Here is a 21,077-nt window from a genome sequence, read left to right as displayed (position 1 = left end):
TTGGCCTTCCCCTCCCTTATTATGACAGATATGAGAAATATCGCAAAACAAAAGCGATGCGGTATTATCCAAGCTATTAAATGATGTTGTCAAAGTTTTAGCTCATCGTCTAAGTTTCTGAGATAGCGGCAACTTTATGTTTCTCAATGGCAGTTACGCCCCCTAGCGGTCGAATTACGAACTTCAAAATAATTTCCAGCTATTTCTCTTGGTCACTTTGCTTATAAAGATTTTTTTCCCAAACCTCTTGGCCTTACCGTTCTAGAGATACAGCCGCTCCGTACGCTTAACGGGACATCCTGTATATGACGGTAACATATGACGATATCATTTTTTGACCTTGGCCTTACTTTCAAGGTTATATGAAGGTCACGGCCAATTTTTTAAATGGTAGCCTATATATTTTATTGTAAAATCTGAATCTATGGATAAAAGTAAAGTAATTCAAAAAAATTAAATAAAAAAATTTTACTGTGTGGTTTCGCCGGTACAACGGCAAAACATCTTCTGAAAAAAATTGAAACTTCTTCAGAAATAATTAACTAACGTTTATAATCTAGCAAGAACATATAAGATTTATGAATTTTTAAACATTTTCCTACCCGCTTCGATACATTGTCTTTAGTTCTTAATTCTTAGAATGATCAACAAAAAAAATCCAGAAAAGGTACATCGGGTGACCTGGCTCGTTGGAAATACCTTTGGTAAGAGCCATTTCTCCGCCTTTGTCAACTTGATAATAGAATAACGCATAAAAAACAAGACTTCGTGGAACTGCTTATGTCGGCATTTTCAGAATATCACTTAACTGGTTGAATTGTTTTAAAATGTAACAGGTAAAACTAAATTTGCATAAAAACTGCTTGGTAACAAATTCTGAATTCATCCCATCGTTTTACATTACGGCAAAGTGTTTAAACTAAGTCATTAAATCATGGATACTCTAAGTGTGCCAGAAAAAGTAGAAATGATTTTTATTTATGGAGAAAGTGGCAGAAAAGTTGCTGATAGTATAGCTTTGTATCGAGAACGTTTTCCTGATCGAAATACGCCTTCGAGAAGTACCTTTTACAGAGTTGTGAATGATTTCACTAACACTGGAAATGTGGAATCAAGAAAAAGAACTCGGCAAGCAACTGTAACTACGGAAGAAAAGGAAATTGCGGTATTATTGCGTTGAAGTAAATCCTCAAGTTAGCGCTCTACGACTTGGAATTGGCGCCGGAATATCGAAGACCAGCATTTCAAGAATATTAAAGCGCAACAAGTATCACCTATACACATTTCATTGCATCAACAGCTTTATGAAAGCGATTTTGAAAATCGATTAATATTTTCTTAAGGGGCACAAGAACGAATGCGGTTAGACGTCAATTTCTTTGGTAACGTGCTACTCTCGGATGAGTCTACTTTTACAAACAAAGAACAAGTCAATAGACATAACATGCACTATTGGAGCGTTGAAAATCCAAGATGGTTGCGTGAAGTAGAACATAAACGACCTTGGTCGGTTAATGTTTGGTGTGGCATAAAGGGAAGAAAGACAAAATATGTGGCTGCAAAATGATGGGTGTCCAGCACATTTTTCACATATTGCACGTGAAGCTTTAGATCGGTATTATGCTTGGCGATGGATTGGAAGGGGAGGTCCAATTTCCTGGCCTGCCAGATCACCTGATTTAACACCTCTCAATTTTTTTTGTGGGGTGTCCTTAAGGGTAATGTTTATCGCGAAGTACCGACTACGCCAAAAAACATGAAAGAGCAGATAAAAAATGCATGCAGAAATACTAACCAAGAAAACCTTTTAAGATGTAAAGAAAGTTTTAGTAGAAGGGTTAATAAATGTATTGAAGTGGGTGGGGAATTTTATACTTGTTGATTAACAGTATAGTTTAATCATTTTTTTTATAAATAAACCATATTTAAAACTATTTGAATACAAAAATTATATAGATTTTATGTGCCATTTAAAAAATTGGTGGTGACCTTCATATGACCTTGAGAATAAGGTTAAGGTCAAAAAATGTTATCGTCATATTGTTTCCCCCTTCTCACAGAACAACTTTCATTTGGTTCATTATATGTCCCTGTATATGTCCAATTTTTTCGGCTTGCTTCGTCATATCGTCTTCTCTGCATTCTCATTAGAATTAAATATGATAATATTAATAATTAATAATATTTAAGAAAAATTTGAATAATAATTTTTTCTGTATATTATCCAATATAAAACTTATTGGACGATCATCTAAAATGATTGTCTTAAAAACTCGATAATAATTATTTTTGTTCTTTTAGAACCGATTATTATCAACAAGAACATCAATACAAACCTCACCAATACAACACCTACAACGAGAAATTTACCCATTTAGAAAGTCCAGAAAAAGTTAACATGATAGACCAAGAAAAGAAAATAAAATCGTCAATTTTACATGAAACGAACGCGTTAGATTCGGCAGTTTATGGAGGTGGGAATAACTACAATCAACCATCGACATCTCCTTACAACACATATGGTTATCCAAAAGCACCTACATCTTATAGTCCTGATAACCGATATAATCAATCAGTTTCTAATACACAAACGTACGATGCTCATTCGTACGGAAGTGGGATTTATGGAACAACTCAAAATTATTCACAAAATTACCCACAAAATTATGGTTCAATAGGTCAATACGCAGTGCCAACAAAATCACCCTATTCATCAACGATACCGCCAACGATGCCTTCAATTCAATCATCGATTCCTAAATTTGATACCCCCTTAAAAATAGATGAATATCGAACGATAACTTCAGGTGGGATTGGGTCTTCGACTCACCCAGGCTACGTAACTTCCGAGGTGTCTTCCAATACTTTCAAAACCCCCGATGGCTATCAAACGAATACTTATAGATACGAAACTTATCAATCCAATTCTGAACCATACTCTTATAGTATGAGCGAAAAATATTACACGAGCTCCCCACCGTCAAAATTAGAGCATAGCCCAATCGACCAAAAATCATTTCAAGATCATTTTAAAAACGGAAGCGATATGAAAAATTTCTCGTCGAATTTTTCGACGCAAATGGAGTCATTTAGCGATGTGCCAAGTTTTAAAGATGGAGGTGAAACTTTAGAACAAAAAATGTTGAAGAAATCGATGACGCAACATGTAACGGAAAAGAAAACGGTCTCGATGACGAGAAGTACTAAACAGGAAACGTCTACGAAAAATTTTAAATTTGAATAAATTAAGCCATAATTATCGTTATTGAGGTGGTGTATTATAAAGATGTAATGTAAATAAATAAATAAAAAAACGCCGTTTCTTTTTTGGGCTTGAAATTAACATACAATGTATACAATCAAGAACATAAAAGCTTTAATAATTCATTTCTTCTTTAATTATACTTTTAAAATGAATTTGTGCCTTTCTAATCGTCTGACATCAAAAAATTCGTCAATCAACAAAAAAATGTAATATAGTTTTATGAATTTTTATTAAATCGTTAATTATAATAACAATTGAAGTGAATTAATGAAAAAATCTTTTGTATTAATCAATAAGATGGTGCTAAATAACCACTTAGATTATCATATTATTTACGTTAACAAAGAGGTGTTATTTTAGGTGAAGTAGTAATTGTGTAACCAAAACATTTTTTTTTTCATCATAGTTTTTGTATAAATTTACGTTATATTATCGCGCTTTTCTTTAATATTAGTATGTAGGTAATTTTTATTTTTCTTAGTGCCAAAACGATTTTTTTGTTTAATATAATAAATTATAAATATGCAAAAAAATATACATAATTAGAGTGCCTAACTTTAAACTATATATTTAAAAAGAGAAACAAAAAAGAAAAAAGTTTTAAAAGACTTGTAACTGTGCCTGTTATTCAATTCAATTTTTTTAATTTTAAATTTACTTAGTTTTACGGAATGTTTGTTTGATTAAAAGTAATCCAATAAAATATATATGCTGATGTTTTTTTTTTATTAATTATACACTCGTTAAAACACCTTGATTAAAACTACAAATGACTTATTTACCAACCTATAGGTACATTATTGTTTTTTACATAGCGTGTTAACCAATCATAAATGGGTTTGTAATATTCCAATAGAGGTTTTGCAGATAACTTTCGTTTTCCAATGAGAATATCTAAAGCGTCTACCCATGGAATTGAAGATCCTTGTTGCATCATGTCTCTAAAAAATATAAACGTTAATGTTGAATTTTATAAATTAAGAAATCATTGAAAATTATTTCATTCAAAATGTAATACAAAATAATTTTTTGTGATTGAATATAAAAAATCATAAATTCAAAATTTGAAGATTTATAGAAATGAGCTTGACTACATTAAATATTGGTTAAATTTGCTTTAAAATTAGTGGTGGGACGGATATCCGGCAACTATCCGGTATCCGGCCTATCCGGCCATTTTTTAAAATCCGGCCGAATATTAAAATTCGAATTTTGCAATTTTCGCCGATTCAATTTTAAAATTTCGTATAAAATCCACTTCTTGGAATATGAGTATGAAAATTGCCTAAAGTGTTAATAAAAGTGTCCTCTTTCCAATGAACCAACCCGTTTTGAAAAATAACTTTTAGTTTTTGAGAAAATAATATTTGAAGTTTTGATAAAATTTTCGATGTTGCAATTTTAATCGATAATTTTCAAAATTCGTTATAAAATTAATTCCTTGAAAGTTCTTTGTGGAAATATCACCAATTATTAATTAAAGTGTCCTCTTTTTAATGTAAAAAGCCGTTTTAAAAAATCACATTTAGTTCTTGAGAAAAAAATTTTTGAAATAATCGACATTTTTTTCATATTTTGCAATTTGCGCCGATTAAGTTTTAAAAAATCGTATAAAATCCCTTTCTCGGAATATGAGTATGACAATTTCCCAAAGTGTTAATAAGAGTGTTCTTTTTCCAATGAACTAACACGTTTTGAAAAATAACTTTTAGTTTTTGAGAAAATAATATTTGAAGTTTTGATAAAATTTTCGATGTTGCAATTTTCATCGACAATTTTCAAAATTCGCTATAAAATTAATTTCTTGAAGGATCCTTGTGAAAATATCACCAATTATTAATTAAAGTATCCTCTTTTTAATGCAACAAGAAGTTTTGAAAAATCACTTTCAGTTCTTGAGAAATACATTGTTGAAATGATCGAGAATTTTTGCGAATTTTTCAATTTTCGCCTATTAAGTTTAAAAAATTCGTATAAAATCCAGTTCTTGGAATAGGAGTACGAAAATGTCCCAAAGTGTTAATAAGAGTGTCTTCTTTCCAATGAACCAACACGTTTTGAAAAATAACTTTTAGTTTTTGAGAAAATAGTATTTGAAGTTTTAATAAAATTTTCGATGTTGCAATTTTCATCGATAATTTTCAAAATTCGCTATACAATTAATTTCTTGAAGGATTCTTGTGAAAATATCACCAATTATTCTTTCGAACAAATATCAATATACAATATTATAAATATCATATATCTGATATTAATAATATCAGATATATGATTTAAATTAAAAAAATTATAGTCTAAAAATTTGAAGATTTGAAGAAATGACTAATAATATTTTATATTTGTTTAATATAAATATTAAACGTTAGTTAAAATTTAGCTTTAAAGACTTTTTATCTCACACTCATATCTTAAATAGTTCTTGAGTGGAAAGCTAAAAAACTGTTCTTGTATTCAAAACATCATTACTCAGAAATGTGAATATTTGAAGAAATCATCTTCAACGTAATAAACACTATTTAAATTTGCTGTAAATCATTTGTTATCTTACGCCGATATCTCACTTAAGTTTTGAGATATATCTTCTTATCTAGAAATATCTATAAACGATTATAACTCAATAATTTGACGATTTGAAGAAGTAGCGTTGAACGTATTAAGTATTAATTAAATTTTATACACTACTATCCGTGCCAAAAGTTAAGGCCCCTCAATTTGGATGAATTTGGAACATTTAACTGGTCATGGTATCATATGGTATATTCTATCTACATGTACTAGATCGACTTTAGAAAATATTGTTCAACCATGAAAATGAAGATTGAAGTCATGGATCTGAGGTAATGGATAGCGATCAGGTACTATGGCAAGATTCAACTGACGATAGTCGCCACAGGGACACCAATCATTCGAATCTTTTTTGGGCACCATGTGCAATGGAGACGAAGCTTAACAAGAAAATTGTCGTCAGATACCAAGCGTTACCAGGTACTCAAATTTTGTTGAATGAAGTTAATTTTGGGAAAGATTTAACGAGAGAAGTGAATTTAGTTTCGATAGAGAAAAGTTTGGGTATTGGTATGAAAGTATTTGAAATGCTACCTATTGAGGATAATTTTGTGGTAATATCAATTAAACGACGGTTTTTGATGTCGACGAAAATGTCGAATTTGTTTAAAAAATTAGCACCAATAATTAGTTTGTTGGAAAATTTCTTCTCAATTGTAAAGTTAACGTTAATAACTTTTTTCCATATGTAATTATGGGTGTACCATCTCCGGTACGGTTACGAAAGAATTGATAAGGAAGCACAGAGATGTAATAATAATAATGTTTATTGCCTCAAAAACAAATATTTACATAAATATATACATTCATAACAAATATAGACATCAAGGCAAATGGATCAATTTATCGCAATAAGCGATATCTTACAAGAGACCCAACTAGTAACAGTGTATATGAAATTTTAAATAAATAATTATGGCTACTAACAATAAGTAATACTAAATAATGTGCTAATAGAACTGAGCGAATGACCATATTTGAGTTATGTAACGGGTCGACAGTCAGTTACTACAAGGAAGGTAACAGTCACAAAAAACGTGCAGTAAAAGATAGATGAAAGGCAGACTAGAGAAGAAAACAAGCACGTATAGGTCAAGAAGAAGATAGTTGAAAAAATAGCAGATGGCGCCTCAAGGCATTATTTAAAACTTATTAAACTAGCTGCATTGCAAACAACGGCAGGCAAATCGTTCCACAACGCAATCGACTGCACTGTAAAAGATCTGTGGTAGATTTCAGTACTATGGACTGGAAACATGAGTGTAGAGTCCGACATTGATCGAGTGGGCAAGTCATGTGATGCTAAAAAGTGAAAGGCATCGGACAAATAAGCAGGAGTGCGGGTATGGACAATTTTGTACAACATAGTAAGCATACGAAATGATCTGCGACTCTGGCAAGTCATCATCTGCAGGTTGTTACGATATGGAGTAATGTACTGAAACTTTCCAAAGTCAAAAATGTACCGTATACAATTGTTCTGAAGTTTTTCTAATTTACCCCGAAGGGCTGTGGACAGATTGGGATACGCAGCATCGACATAATCAATGTGTGGGAAAATGAGAGAATAACAAAGATTACGACGTACAACAGGAGGAAGTATGGAAACAGAAGTAAACCCTCTTACAGACTCCCTGAACTTGTGGCCGCCAAGACATCGCCGAATCCATTACAACACCAAAAGATTTTTGACCATATTAGAAAACGGAATAACGGTGTCGCCAAGCCTCAGTTGAAGGGTAGTTAAGGAATTAAATTGTGCCAGCAACGGGCGAGTGCCAAATGCAATGGCTTGCGTTTTACCTGGATTCAGGTTAAGTCCATGACGTCTAGACCAGTCAAGCACGCTAGAGAGTACGTTGTTAAGATGCAACAACGCATCTGGGAGGTTGTTAACAGTTGACGAAATATAAAGTTGAAGGTCATCTGCATACAAACGATAGTTACACGAGATACCATCACTAATACTATTTATGAAAATTGTGAAGAGCAAAGGACCCAGTACACTACTATGGAGAACTCCACATTTGATGTCAACAAGGGATGAGAGTACAGATTCGACGCGGACACATAAAGACCGATAAGAAAGGTAGGACTGGAACCAAGATACATAAGAAGAAGTAAAACCAATAGCAGAAAACCTAGTTAACAGGGGGTATGGTCCACACGATCAAAGGACTTACTAAAATCAAGTAACATTAGCAAGGTAACACAACGCTTATTACAAGCAGATCTAATATCATCGGTGATCTTAATTATAATAATAATAATAATGCAATTTATTAACCCTCAAAAATCTTTTACATATAAATCACTTTACATAATAAAGAAAATTAAGAAGGTTAATTAGGTAGCCAGGTCAGGCAACACCTTGGTAGTGAGGCCTGCTCTTCCCCTGGCTCCTATGTACTATAACAACAAATAATCCATAACAGCGCAAAAAAAAATATATATATATAACTGAGTATAATAAGGAAAACTAATTCAATCTTGTCTGTCGCTCACATAGATACCGTCTGTATTTAATAAACTTTGACACGTTTAACACTTTTAATGGGCGAGGAAGGGTGTTCCAAAAAACTGTGATGCCGTATGTAAATGAATTCCGAAAAGCAGTCGACGCGTGACGTGGCACCGTATGTGAATCTTTTCTGCGAGTATTGACATTATGTACATCAGTACGGTAGGTTATTTTATTACTTAAATAAACAGGAATTTTGTCTTTTAAGATTTTGAAATAAACTACTCCTCTATGTAGAGTCATCCTATTATGCATATTCAGCCAACCACACTCCGCCAATTTATGTGAAACTCTCTGATATTTTTGTATGCCATAAATCAGCCTGAGGCAGCTATTCTGGACATACTGCACCCTTCTTTGATTTTCTTTAGTTAAGCAGGGACCATAGACCGAATCACAGTGGTTGAAGTGAATAATTAGTGCTGTAGTAGTATGTTACGTGGCTTTTTATCAAAACAAATAATTTCTAATTTACAATAAGAAAAATTCTATACATGAAATTCTTAGTGTCCGGTGGTAAAATATTTGCAAAATTGATGGCCGCTTGTGCAACAATCGGCGGGGTATGAGTTCTTCAAAAAAAGTTTTATGCCAATGAGCGCCACATAGTTTCAGAATTAACATCAACCCGCAATAACTGAATAAAACTACGAAATTTTGACACCAAAATGCTATTACCAAAAGCTAAACGTTCAATAACTTTTGACAACGTAGATAGAATAGAAATGGGTCGAAAGTCACCAACATGGGACGGAGATTTAATTTTTGGGGTAGGAATAACATAGGTGATTCGCCAAATTAACGGAAATATAGACTGTTCAAAAGAACAGTTGAAAATATGTGTTAGGGCAGTAATAACTATATCGAGAATGGGTAAGAGGAATCTGAGTCCAATACCATCTGCTCCGACACTGTGGACTTGGAGTAAGTTAAAACATCCCGGACCTCAGCATGTGTAACCAAGCTGAATGAAAAGGAAAGCTCGTTGGTAGATGCAAGGATTTCATTAATAGTATTCTGCCTAGTTATTTTACCAACCACCACAGGAGAATCCGCAAAATACTCTACTAGAGCAGCAGCATCAATAGTGGGTAGATCTGTGGGAGACTCTATAACACCAAGTGATCGCATTGTTTTACAAAATGTCTTATGAATGGCTCCAGACAACCTCTGACAGTAGTGCAGTCTTTTATGTCTTTCTTCTTCTTATGATTGGCAGCAGAAGGGCTACGTTCGAACAATAACTTAGCATGATTGCGCTCCCGCATGAGAGACCTAATCTCATCATTCAGCCAAGTTGTCTGCATGATGTCTGCTCCTGTATCAATAAGAAAGTTGAAACAGGATTGATTGTCGTAAACATACAAGCGAGAACTGATTTCGTTAATAACTGGGTTAGTTTATCGTTTATATATTTTGTTTGGATTGAATTTTGAATTTATTTAATGACTATTCTCTACGGAAACATTTTTTTTAAATTTTTATGGAACTTGAAGAGATGAAGAGGCACTTTGTTTTTTAAAGGAATTATAGAAAATACAATTTTTCTCGCAATTCCGCGCTTTGTCGCCATACGTGGAATGATAAAAAAAAGCAGAAGGGGAACGAAACCTAGATCTTCTACAATTATTACAAGATTAGCATTAAAAATAGTAGCCTGATACCGATTCAAAATTGCAATATTTTAGTCATATAGTTTTTGAAAAAAAGTCGTAAAGTGGATAGTGTTGCCGACACCCAAAAAATCGGGTACTTTTTCATACTCGCGATAAAAGAAAAACCGCTGACCCAAACATTTTCAAATTCACATAGAAAATTTACGTAGAAATATTCAGTAACTATAATAAACTTTAGCGCTATTAAATTGAGAGGCTTTTACTTTTGGCGTGCATAGTATATAGAGTTATGAGAAATTTTTAACATTAATGATAATAAATAAATTTTAAATAATTACAATAAATGCCTTCCACATTTCTTAGATCCATAAATATCGCATTTATGTAATGGAAAAATATTATTTTCTTGATAATCATCATCCCCTTGAGTTTTACCATACAAGGAAATTTCACAAAGTCCTTTAAAAATTTCCATTTGCAAAATGCTGCTTAAAAAATACCTAAAATATTAAAGTTTCTTTCATAGTTACATTAATAAATTAAAAATTACTCATCTTATTTACCTAATATACGGTGTATTATCGGATAAATGAAATTTTCCAGCGGCATCAAAAAACTCTTCACCCCTTCTTTCCGGTGGGACGATTCCTCTTAATTCTTTATTTAACATCCAATACGCTTCGTTATAATGATCTTTATCGATGTAACCGGAAAAGATATCCCACCTGTATTTATCGGTAATTAAAGAAAATGGGATTTCCGGGATTTTCGCTAAGGCTTGCATTAAAAGTAAATAAAAGTCTGTTTTTGGATCAATGAGTTCTTCGTCTGTTATTAAATTAAGTCGGTGGAGATGAGACGGTGATAAGACTCCATGCATTATTGAATCTCCGATGCTTTCGTGCATCGCAGAATTTGCGCCACTCTAAAATAATAAAGTTATTAAATGGTCAAGTATAAAAAGTAAAAATTAAGTAAATAGCTGCTCAAAAAATAAAAAAGATTAATGACAGATTTTATATGGAAACTATCGATTAGTTTTTTCCCAGTATCAATGAGCATGCGAATTGATGTGGAAGGGCAGTAATTGTGCATCTGATGAAGAGTTAAAGATAATGTACGATTACACAAGACACTAACTGGGACTATTGCCAACATAGATTTTAAACATTTCAAATTTGAAGCATTTAACGACTAAATTGATTTTAACTCTAAAACTAAAAACTGTGGATGATAATTATATTAACAAAAATTGTTCGTAATAAATCACAAAAACCAAATACATAAATAATTTCATTCCAAACATTTTGCACTTTTAGATATAAATCGTGCAATTTGAATTCTCTAAAGTTAAGTATTTGGACATATTTCTATTATAACTTGGAAACGAAAAATGTTAAGAGAAAGTATTGACAACGAAAATTATTTATAATTAACAAATACAACATTATCCGTAAACGATTGTAACATAACCCTGACTACTACCAACCCAACAGATTTAAAACCCCAAATGCTTCAAATTTGACAAAATGTACCAACAAATTGGATTATAACTCAAAAATTAAAAACTCTGGATGATAATTGTATTAACAAAAATTCTTCATAACAAATCACAAAATCATAATCCATAAACGATTTATTTCCTACTATTTCACATTTATAGATATAAACCATAAAATCCCAAAATCTGTTATTTGACGTTATGGGATTAAAATGTTCATTATAACTCGAGAGCAAAAAATGGTAGGAAGAAATGTTATGGATGAGAATTGTTTATAATGAAACAAAAAATGATATCCTCAAGTAGTTTTAATCCAGCTATGATTATTACCAACGTAGCAGATTTAAAATCCGAAACATTTCAAATTTGAGGAATTTCATAACATAATGGATTTTAATAATAAAATTAAAAACAGTGGATGATAATTATATTAATAAAAATTGTTCATAATAAATCACAAAAACCAAATCCATAAATAATTTCATTCCAAACATTTCGCACTTTTAGATATAAACCGCGCAATTTAAATTCTCTAAAGTTAAGTATTTGGACATATTTTTATTATAACTTGAAAACGAAAAATGCTAAGAGAAAGTGTTGACAACGAAAATTATTTATAATTAACAAATACAACATTATCTCTAAACCATTATAACATAACCATGACTACTACCAAGCCAACAGATTTAAAATCCCAAATATTTCAAATTGAAAATCAAAAAAAGATCTACCATGAAATTGGATTATAATTCAAAAATTAAAAATTCTGGATGACAATTGTATTAGCAAAAATTCTTCATAACAAATCAGAAAATCATAATCCATAAACGATTTATTTCCTACTATTTCACATTTGTATATATAAACCATAAAATCCCAAAATCTGTGATTTGACGTTATCGGATTAAAATGTTCATTATAACTCGAGAGCAAAAAATGGTAGGAAGAAATGTTATGGATGAAAATTGTTTATAATGAACCAAAAAATGATATCCGCAAGTAGTTTTAACCCAGCTACGATTATTACCAACGTAGCAGATTTAAAATCTTAAACATTTCAAATTTGAGGGACTTCATAATAAAATGGATTTTAACAATAAAATTAAAAACAGTTGATGATAATTATATTAACAAAAATTGTTCATAATAAATCACAAAAACCAAACCCATAAATAATTTCATTCCAAACATTTCGCACTTTTAGGTATAAACCGTGCAATTTGAATTCTCTAAAGTTAAGTATTTCGACATATTTTTATTATAACTTGAAAACGAAAAATGCAAAGAGAAAGTGTTGACAACGAAAATTATTTATAATTAAGAAATACAACATTATCCGTAAACGATTGTAACATAACCATGACTACTACCAACCCAACAGATTTAAAACCCCAAATATTTCAAATTTAAAAAATGTACTAACAAATTGTATTATAACTCAAAAATTAAAACCTCTGGATGACAATTGTATTAGCAAAAATTCTTCATAACAAATCACAAAATCATAATCCATAAACGATTTATCTCCCACTATTTCACATTTGTAGATATAAATCATAAAACCCCAAAATCTGTGATTTGACGTTATCGGATTAAAATGTTCATTATAACTCGAGAGCAAAAAATGGTAGGAAAAAATGTTATAGATGAGAATTGGTTATAATGAACCAAAAAATAATATCCGCAAGTAGTTTTAATCCAGCTATGATTATTACCAACGTAACAGATTTCAAATCCTAAAAATTTCAAATTTGAGGGATTTCATAACAAAATTGATTTTAATAATAAAATTAAAAACAGTGGATGATAATTATTTTAATAAAAGTTGTTCATAATAAATCACAAAAACCAAATCCATAAATAATTTCATTCCAAACATTTCGCACTTTTAGATATAAACCGTGCAATTTGAATTCTCTAAAGTTAAGTATTTGGACATATTTCTATTATAAGTTGAAAACGAAAAGTGTTAAGAGAATGTGTTGACAACGAAAATTATTTATAATTAATAAATACAACATTATCCCTAAACGATTATAACATAACGATGACTACTACCAACCCAACAGATTTAAAACCCCAAATATTTCAAGTTTGAAAAATTCACCAACAAATTGGATTATAACTCAAAAATTAAAAACTCTGGATGACTATTGTATTAGCAAAAATTCTTCATAACAAATCAGAAAATTATAATCCATAAACGATTTATTTTCCACTATTTCACGTTTGTAGATATAAACCATAAAATCCCAAAATCTGTAATCTGACGTTATTGGATTAAAATGTTCATTATAACTCGGGGGCAAAAAATGGTAGAAAGAAATGTTATGGATGAGAATTATTTATAATGAACCAAAAAATGATATCCTCAAGTAGTTTTAATCCAGCTATGATTATTACCAATGTAGCAGATTTAAAATCCTAAACATTTCAAATTTGAGGGATTTCATAACAAAATGGATTTTAATAATAAAATTAAAAACAGTGGATGATAATTATATTAACAAAAATTGTTCATAATAAATCACAAAAACCAAATCCATACATAATTTCATTCCAAACATTTCGCACTTTTAGATATAAACCGTGCAGTTTTAATTCTCTAAAGTTAAGTATTTGGACATATTTCTATTATAACTTGAAAACGAAAAATGATAAGAGAAAGTGTTGACAACGAAAATTATTTATAATTAACAAATACAACATTATCTGTAAACGATTGTAACATAACCATGACTACTACCAACCTAACAGATTTAAAACCCCAAATATTTCAAATTTAAAAAATGTACTAACAAATTGGATTATAACTCAAAAATTAAAACCTCTGGATGACAATTGTATCAGCAAAAATTCTTCATAACAAATCAGAAAATCATAAGCCATAAACGATTTATTTCCCACTATTTCACATTTATAGATATAAGCCATAAAATCTCAAAATCTGTAATCTGACGTTATCGGATTAAAATGTTCATTATAACTCGATAGAAAAAAATGGTAAGAAGAAATGTTATGGATGAGAATTGTTTATAATGAATCAAAAAATTATATCCTCAAGTAGTTTTAATCCAGCTATGATTATTACCAATGTAGCAGATTTAAAATCCTAAACATTTCAAATTTGAGGGATTTCATAACAAAATGGATTTTAATAATAAAATTAAAAACAGTTGATGATAATTATATTAATAAAAATTGTTCATAATAAATCACAAAAACCAAATCCATACATAATTTCATTCCAAACATTTCGCACTTTTAGATATAAACTGTGCAATTTGAATTCTCTAAAGTTAAGTATTTGGACATATTTCTATTATAACTTGAAAACGAAAAATGCTAAGAGAAAGTGTTGACAACGAAAATTATTTATAATTAACAAATACAACATTATCTGTAAACGATTGTAACATAACCATGACTACTACCAACCCAACAGATTTAAAACCCCAAATATTTCAAATTTAAAAAATGTACTAACAAATTGGATTATAACTCAACAATTAAAACCTCTGGATGACAATTGTATTAGTAAAAATTCTTCATAACAAATCACAAAATCATAATCCATAAACGATTTATCTCCCACTATTTCACATTTGTAGATATAAATCATAAAATCCCAAAATCTGTGATTTGACGTTATCGGATTAAAATGTTCATTATAACTCGAGAGCAAAAAATGGTAGGAAAAAATGTTATAGATGAGAATTGTTTATAATGAACCAAAAAATAATATCCGCAAGTAGTTTTAATCCAGCTATGATTATTACCAACGTAGCAGATTTCAAATCCTAAACATTTCAAATTTGAGGGATTTCATAACAAAATTGATTTTAATAATAAAATTAAAAACAGTGGATGATAATTATATTAACAAAAATTGTTCATAATAAATCACAAAAACCAAATCCATAAATAATTTCATTCCAAACATTTCGCACTTTTAGATATAAACCGCGCAATTTAAATTCTCTAAAGTTAAGTATTTGGACATGTTTCTATTATAACTTGAAAACGAAAAATGCTAAGAGAAAGTGTTGACAACGAAAATTATTTATAATTAATAAATACAAAATTATCCCTAAACGATTATAACATAACCATGACTACTACCAAGCCAACAGATTTAAAATCCCAAATATTTCAAATTTGAAAAATGTACCAACAAATTGGATTACAACTCAAAAATTAAAAACTCTGGATAACAACTGTATTAGCAAAAATTCTTCATAACAAATCACAAAATCATATTCCGTAAATGATTTATTTCCCACTAGTTCACATTTGTATATATAAACCATAAAATCCCAAAATCTGTGATTTGACGTTATCAGATTAAAATGTTCATTATAACTCGAGAGCAAAAAATGGTAGGAAGAAATGTTATGGATGAAAATTGTTTATAATGAACCAAAAAATGATATCCGCAAGTAGTTTTAATCCAGCTACGATTATTACCAACGTAGCAGATTTAAAATCTTAAACATTTCAAATTTGAGGGATTTCATAATAAAATGGATTTTAACAATAAAATTAAAAACAGTTGATGATAATTATATTAACAAAAATTGTTCATAATAAATCACAAAAACCAAATCTATAAATAATTTCTATCCAAACATTTCGCACTTTTAGATATAAACCGTGCAATTTCAATTCTCTAAAGTTAAGTATTTGGACATATTATAACTTGAACTATTATAACTTGAAAACGAAAAATGCTAAGAGAAAGTGTTGACAACGAAAATTATTTATAATTAACAAATAGAACATTATCCCTAAACGATTATAACATAACCATGACTACTACCAACCCAACAGATTTAAAACCCCAAATATATCAAATTTGAAAAATGTTCCAACAAATTGGATTATAACTCAAAAATGAAAAACTCTGGATGACAATTGTATCAGCAACAATTCTTCATAACAAATCAGAAAATCATAATCCATAAACAATTTATTTGCCACTATTTCACATTTGTAGATATGAACCATAAAATCCCAAAATCTGTAATTTGACGTTATTGGATTAAAATGTTCATTATAACTCTAGAGCAACAAATGCTAGGAAGAAATGTTATAGATGAGAATTGTTTATAATGAACCAAAAAATGATATCCTAAAGTAGTTTTAATCCAGCTATGATTATTACCAATGTAGTAGATTTAAAATCCTAAACAATTCAAATTTGAGGGATTTCATAACAAAATGGTTTTTAATAATAAAATTAAAAACAGTGGATGATAATTATATTAACAAAAATTGTTCATAATAAATCACAAAAACCAAATCCATAAATAATTTCATTCCAAACAATTTGCACTTTTAGATATAAACCATGCAATTTGAATTCTCTAAAGTTAACTATTTGGACATATTTCTATTATAACTTGAAAACGAAAAATGCTAAGAGAAAGTATTGACTACGAAAATTATTTATAATTAACAAATACAACATTATCCCTAAACGATTATAACATAACCATGACTACTACCAACCCAACAGATTTAAAATCCCAAATATTTCAAATTTGAAAAATGTACCAACAAATTGGATTATAACTCAAAAATTAAAAACTCTGGATGACAATTGTATTAGCAAAAATTCTTCATAACAAATCAGAAAATCATAATCCATAAACGATTTATTTCCCACTATTTCACATTTGTATATATAAACCATAAAATCCCAACATCTGTGATTTGACGTTATCGGATTAAAATGTTCATTATAACTCGAGAGCAAAAAATGGTAGGAAGAAATGTTATGGATGAAAATTGTTTATTATGAACCAAAAAATGATATCCGCAAGTAGTTTTAATCCAGCTACGATTATTACCAACGTAGCAGATTTAAAATCTTAAACATTTCAAATTTGAGACATTTCATAACAAAATGGATTTTAACAATAAAATTAAAAACAGTGGATAATAATTATATTAACAAAAATTGTTCATACTAAATCACAAAAATCAAATCCATAAATAATTTCATTCCAAACATTTCGCACTTTGAGATATAAACCGTGGAATTTGGATTCTCTAAAGTTAAGTATTTGGACATATTTCTATTATAATTTGAAAACGAAAAATGCTAAGAGAAAGTGTTGACAACGAAAATTATTTATAATTAACAAATACAACATTATCCCTAAACGATTATAACATAACCATGACTACTACCAACCCAACAGATTTAAAACGCCAAATATTTCAAGTTTAAAAAATTCAAATTTGAGGGATTTCATAACAAAATGAATTTTAATAATAAAATTAAAAACAGTTGATGATAATTATATTAATAAAAATTGTTTATAACAAAGCACATAATCATAATCTATAAACAATTTATTTCCGACTATTTCGCATTTGTACTTATAAACCATAAAATGCCTAAATCTCTGAATAGATGTTTTTGAACTAAAGTTTTTATTATAACAAGAAAATGAAAAATGCCAGAAAAAAATTTATTGATGAAAATTGTTTATAATGAACCAAAGAATTGATTTCCGCAAGTAGTTCTAACCCAATTATGGTTATTACCTACCAACGTAGCAGATTTAAAATCCAAAACGTTTCGAAGTTGAGCAATTTAACAACAAAATGGATTTTAAGTTTAAAATTAAAAACTATGGATGATAATTATATTAATAAAAATTGATCGTAACATATCACAAAATCATAATCCATAAACAATTTCTTTGTGACTATTTCGTATTTATAATGATAAACCATAACATTTCTTAATCTTAAAATTAACATTTTTGGATGAACATTTTTGTTACAACACTAAAATGGAAAATGCTAAGAAAATGTTTTGGATGAGAATTGTTTATAATCAGCCAAAAAATGATGTCCACAAGTAATTATAACTCAACTGTAGTTGTAAAAAACCGTATCAGACTTAAAATCCGAAATATTACAAATTTAAGACATTTAACAACAGAATGAATTTTAATTCAATAATTAAAAACTATGGATAACAATTATATTAATAAAAATTGTTCATAATAAACCATTAAATCACAATTCATAAACAATTTATTTCTGACTATTTTGTATTTGTAGTTATAAAGCATAAAATTTCTAAATCTTTAAATTAATGTTTTTTGGTTAAATTCTTTATTAACAAATGCTAGTAGAAACAATTGTGGTTGAGCATTGTTTGTAGTATAATACAAAATAACTAAATAGTTTACCTGAAAAATAGAAGATTGATTTTGATAAGCTAAATAATATTGGAGATGTCCAATTTCATGATGAATAACATAAAAATTCTCCATATCAACTTTTCCACACATTAACATTCTAACATCATCTTTTCTATACATAAAAGCCGCTGTACCATGACATATAGTTAAATTCTCATTTTGCTCGAATATTGAATGATTCCAAAAACTTTCAGGCATCGGATATAAACCCATAGAAGTATACATATCTTCAGCTTGCAATACCAAGTCTTTAATTTTCCACTTTTTCTTTTCAATTCGTTTATCTAAATCAATCATTTCGTTCGGGGGAAGAAATATATCGATTAATTTAGACCAATCTTGCCCCCACATATTTCCTGGGTACAAATAATAATAATTATTAATCATGATTAAGAATAATTTAAATTGTTTCATAAAATATTTTGTTATATACTCATGAATGATTTCAAATCGCTTCGGGGTTTTACTAAAATTCATTCGTGATGTTCGCGAAGTTTTCGTCTTTGATAATTCAAGTATATAATACATAAATGTAACAATATTTTCTGCATGAACAAATAACGTTTGTGATTTATTTTTATTTAAAATTACCTACCTAAAAGATGTATTGGAATTGGTCCTAAAGGATCAATTTCTAAAGGGCCATATTTTAATAATAATTTGTGTCTAACGACAGCGTGAAGTAAAATGTATAAAGGTCTAATTTCTTCGTAAAGATTAAAAACGGTGTTTTCTAAGTTTGATATTTCTAATTCTCCTTTCCAAATATCTCCCATATTTTCATATCCTTAGTTTAAATTAATTAATTTATTAAATTAATAATTAAATTTGATGAAAAACATTTTTTACCGTTCATTTTAGCAGCTAAATTTTCTAATCTATTAAAATCGGAAAATTCATTTTTCATTGAAGGTCCAACAAAATCATGCCAACTCCTCCAAATCCATTTTAATTGATCTGGATTCAAATCGGTTCTTTTAATTAATCTCTCAAGATCTGGTTCTCCACGAAGACATTGTCCAGGGGTGGGATAATCTGATATGTTTTGATAGGGGTAAGCTAAAGATTGCAGAGATCCTGGTTGATCGGTTGGCATACAAACGGCTGAATTGTAAATTCGAGAAAGATTACTCATTAACTCTAAGAAAATCCTAAATAATTAATTTGAATTAATTTATTTGAACTAATTTATTTTATAATTGATGTATCATTACTTTGCCATTTCATTATTATATCGTCCTCCTCTACAAAACAAATAAAACTTTCTTCTTTGAGAATAAGTAAGATCCTTCTCCCATTTATTCGAGGAACAAATTTGATTTTTCCAATTATTTCTTGCTAAATGCAATTTTAATCCTTTATCAGCTATTTCGGAAGTTGGATTAGTTGCTAAATCCCAAGTTAATTTAGCGGCGTATTTATTAAAAACGCTAAGATTTTTTTCAACGCTTTCAATCCATCGTGTAATGGAGATATTATCTAAAATAGGTGACAATTTTCCATTAATAATATTATGTTAAATTGATTGATAACGATTAACCATATGCTATTACGTGTAATTAAGTTGGTGGAATATTTACAAAACCTTTCAATGTCTTCAGCAAACATAGATTAGATTTAATTAAGCTAAATAAGCGATAACACAAAAACATTATTTAAGTTATTTTATTTTTAATTTAAAAAAAATTTTAATTACAATTAAAATAACTTTCTTACCATCCCCTTCATTTAACGCCACTTCTTCATTTAAATTAAACGTTTTAACGTGATTAAGATGTATTAAAATTACACAAAAAAACCAAAACAAACATTTCTTTTTAGTTTTTATTTTCATATCGCGACACTTTCAAAATAATTCTTAACTCTAATCTCGATTGGGTTGTTATCTCGAATCAGAGCGTTCATAAACTGAAGTAACTGAAGTAACACAGCAGCTTTCAGCGTTATGTTTTAACATTGTTCGGAGCGCGCTTGCGTTTATTTCAATTGAAAAACAAGAAGGAAAAACAGTGGATAAAACGGAGGCCGACTTGGATCACGATATGTCACGATTCATGTCATATTATTTTCAGTTTAATATAATAAGCACGTAGATTTGTTAATTTGTAATAAAAAAAGGTTGAGTCATTTAAAATAAAATAAAAAAGAAATATATAATTAATTTAATTAGGAAATCCGTGATACCTTAGGGATGTTCTTTTATCTTCACGAGATTAATTCAGCTGCTACCTAATTGAGTCATAAATAGAAAATCCCTTCTCGCTTGCGATACCTTAGGAAATAGCTCCGAGATTTAGCGTTTCTTTTATTTTGTTGAGATCGTAGTCGCGAAGAGAATCTCCGGATACGTAGTTAAATCTTAATGAAAATAAAATACGCCTTCGGA

General features: G+C 29.4%; 2 protein-coding genes across 7 annotated transcripts in view; one reads left to right on the top strand and one right to left on the bottom strand.

Moving 5' to 3' along the window:
- The window catches only part of LOC111415355 (Talin_middle and talin-RS domain-containing protein rhea), a 78,083-nt gene extending 74,102 nt beyond the window's left edge, over positions 1-3,981 (top strand). For 4 of the 6 annotated variants that reach the window (XM_071197676.1, XM_023047003.2, XM_071197677.1 and 1 more), the window contains one exon: positions 2,302-3,981. In XM_071197676.1, the coding sequence (XP_071053777.1) occupies positions 2,302-3,244 (943 nt within the window). In that variant the 3' untranslated portion in view covers positions 3,245-3,981. The remainder of the gene's footprint in view (positions 1-2,301) is intronic. The other 2 variants (XM_071197678.1, XM_071197679.1) reach the window with 1 other exon arrangement.
- LOC111415386 (angiotensin-converting enzyme-like) lies at positions 3,980-20,621 on the bottom strand. The gene is made up of 8 exons (XM_023047067.2): positions 20,408-20,621; positions 19,906-20,170; positions 19,541-19,842; positions 19,287-19,478; positions 18,680-19,047; positions 10,531-10,892; positions 10,306-10,467; positions 3,980-4,206 (listed from the first exon to the last, which is right to left on the bottom strand). Exons 1-8 carry the CDS (start codon positions 20,523-20,525, stop codon positions 4,044-4,046), a joined length of 1,932 nt encoding a protein of 643 aa, XP_022902835.2. The 5' UTR covers positions 20,526-20,621; the 3' UTR covers positions 3,980-4,043.
- Between the last annotated feature and the right edge of the window lie 456 nt (positions 20,622-21,077).

This window comes from Onthophagus taurus, chromosome 7 (genome assembly GCF_036711975.1).
Source record: "Onthophagus taurus isolate NC chromosome 7, IU_Otau_3.0, whole genome shotgun sequence".
NCBI lineage: Eukaryota > Metazoa > Arthropoda > Insecta > Coleoptera > Scarabaeidae > Onthophagus > Onthophagus taurus.
Note: the sequence above shows the minus strand (reverse complement) of the source record. Positions and strands in the feature narration are given on the sequence as shown.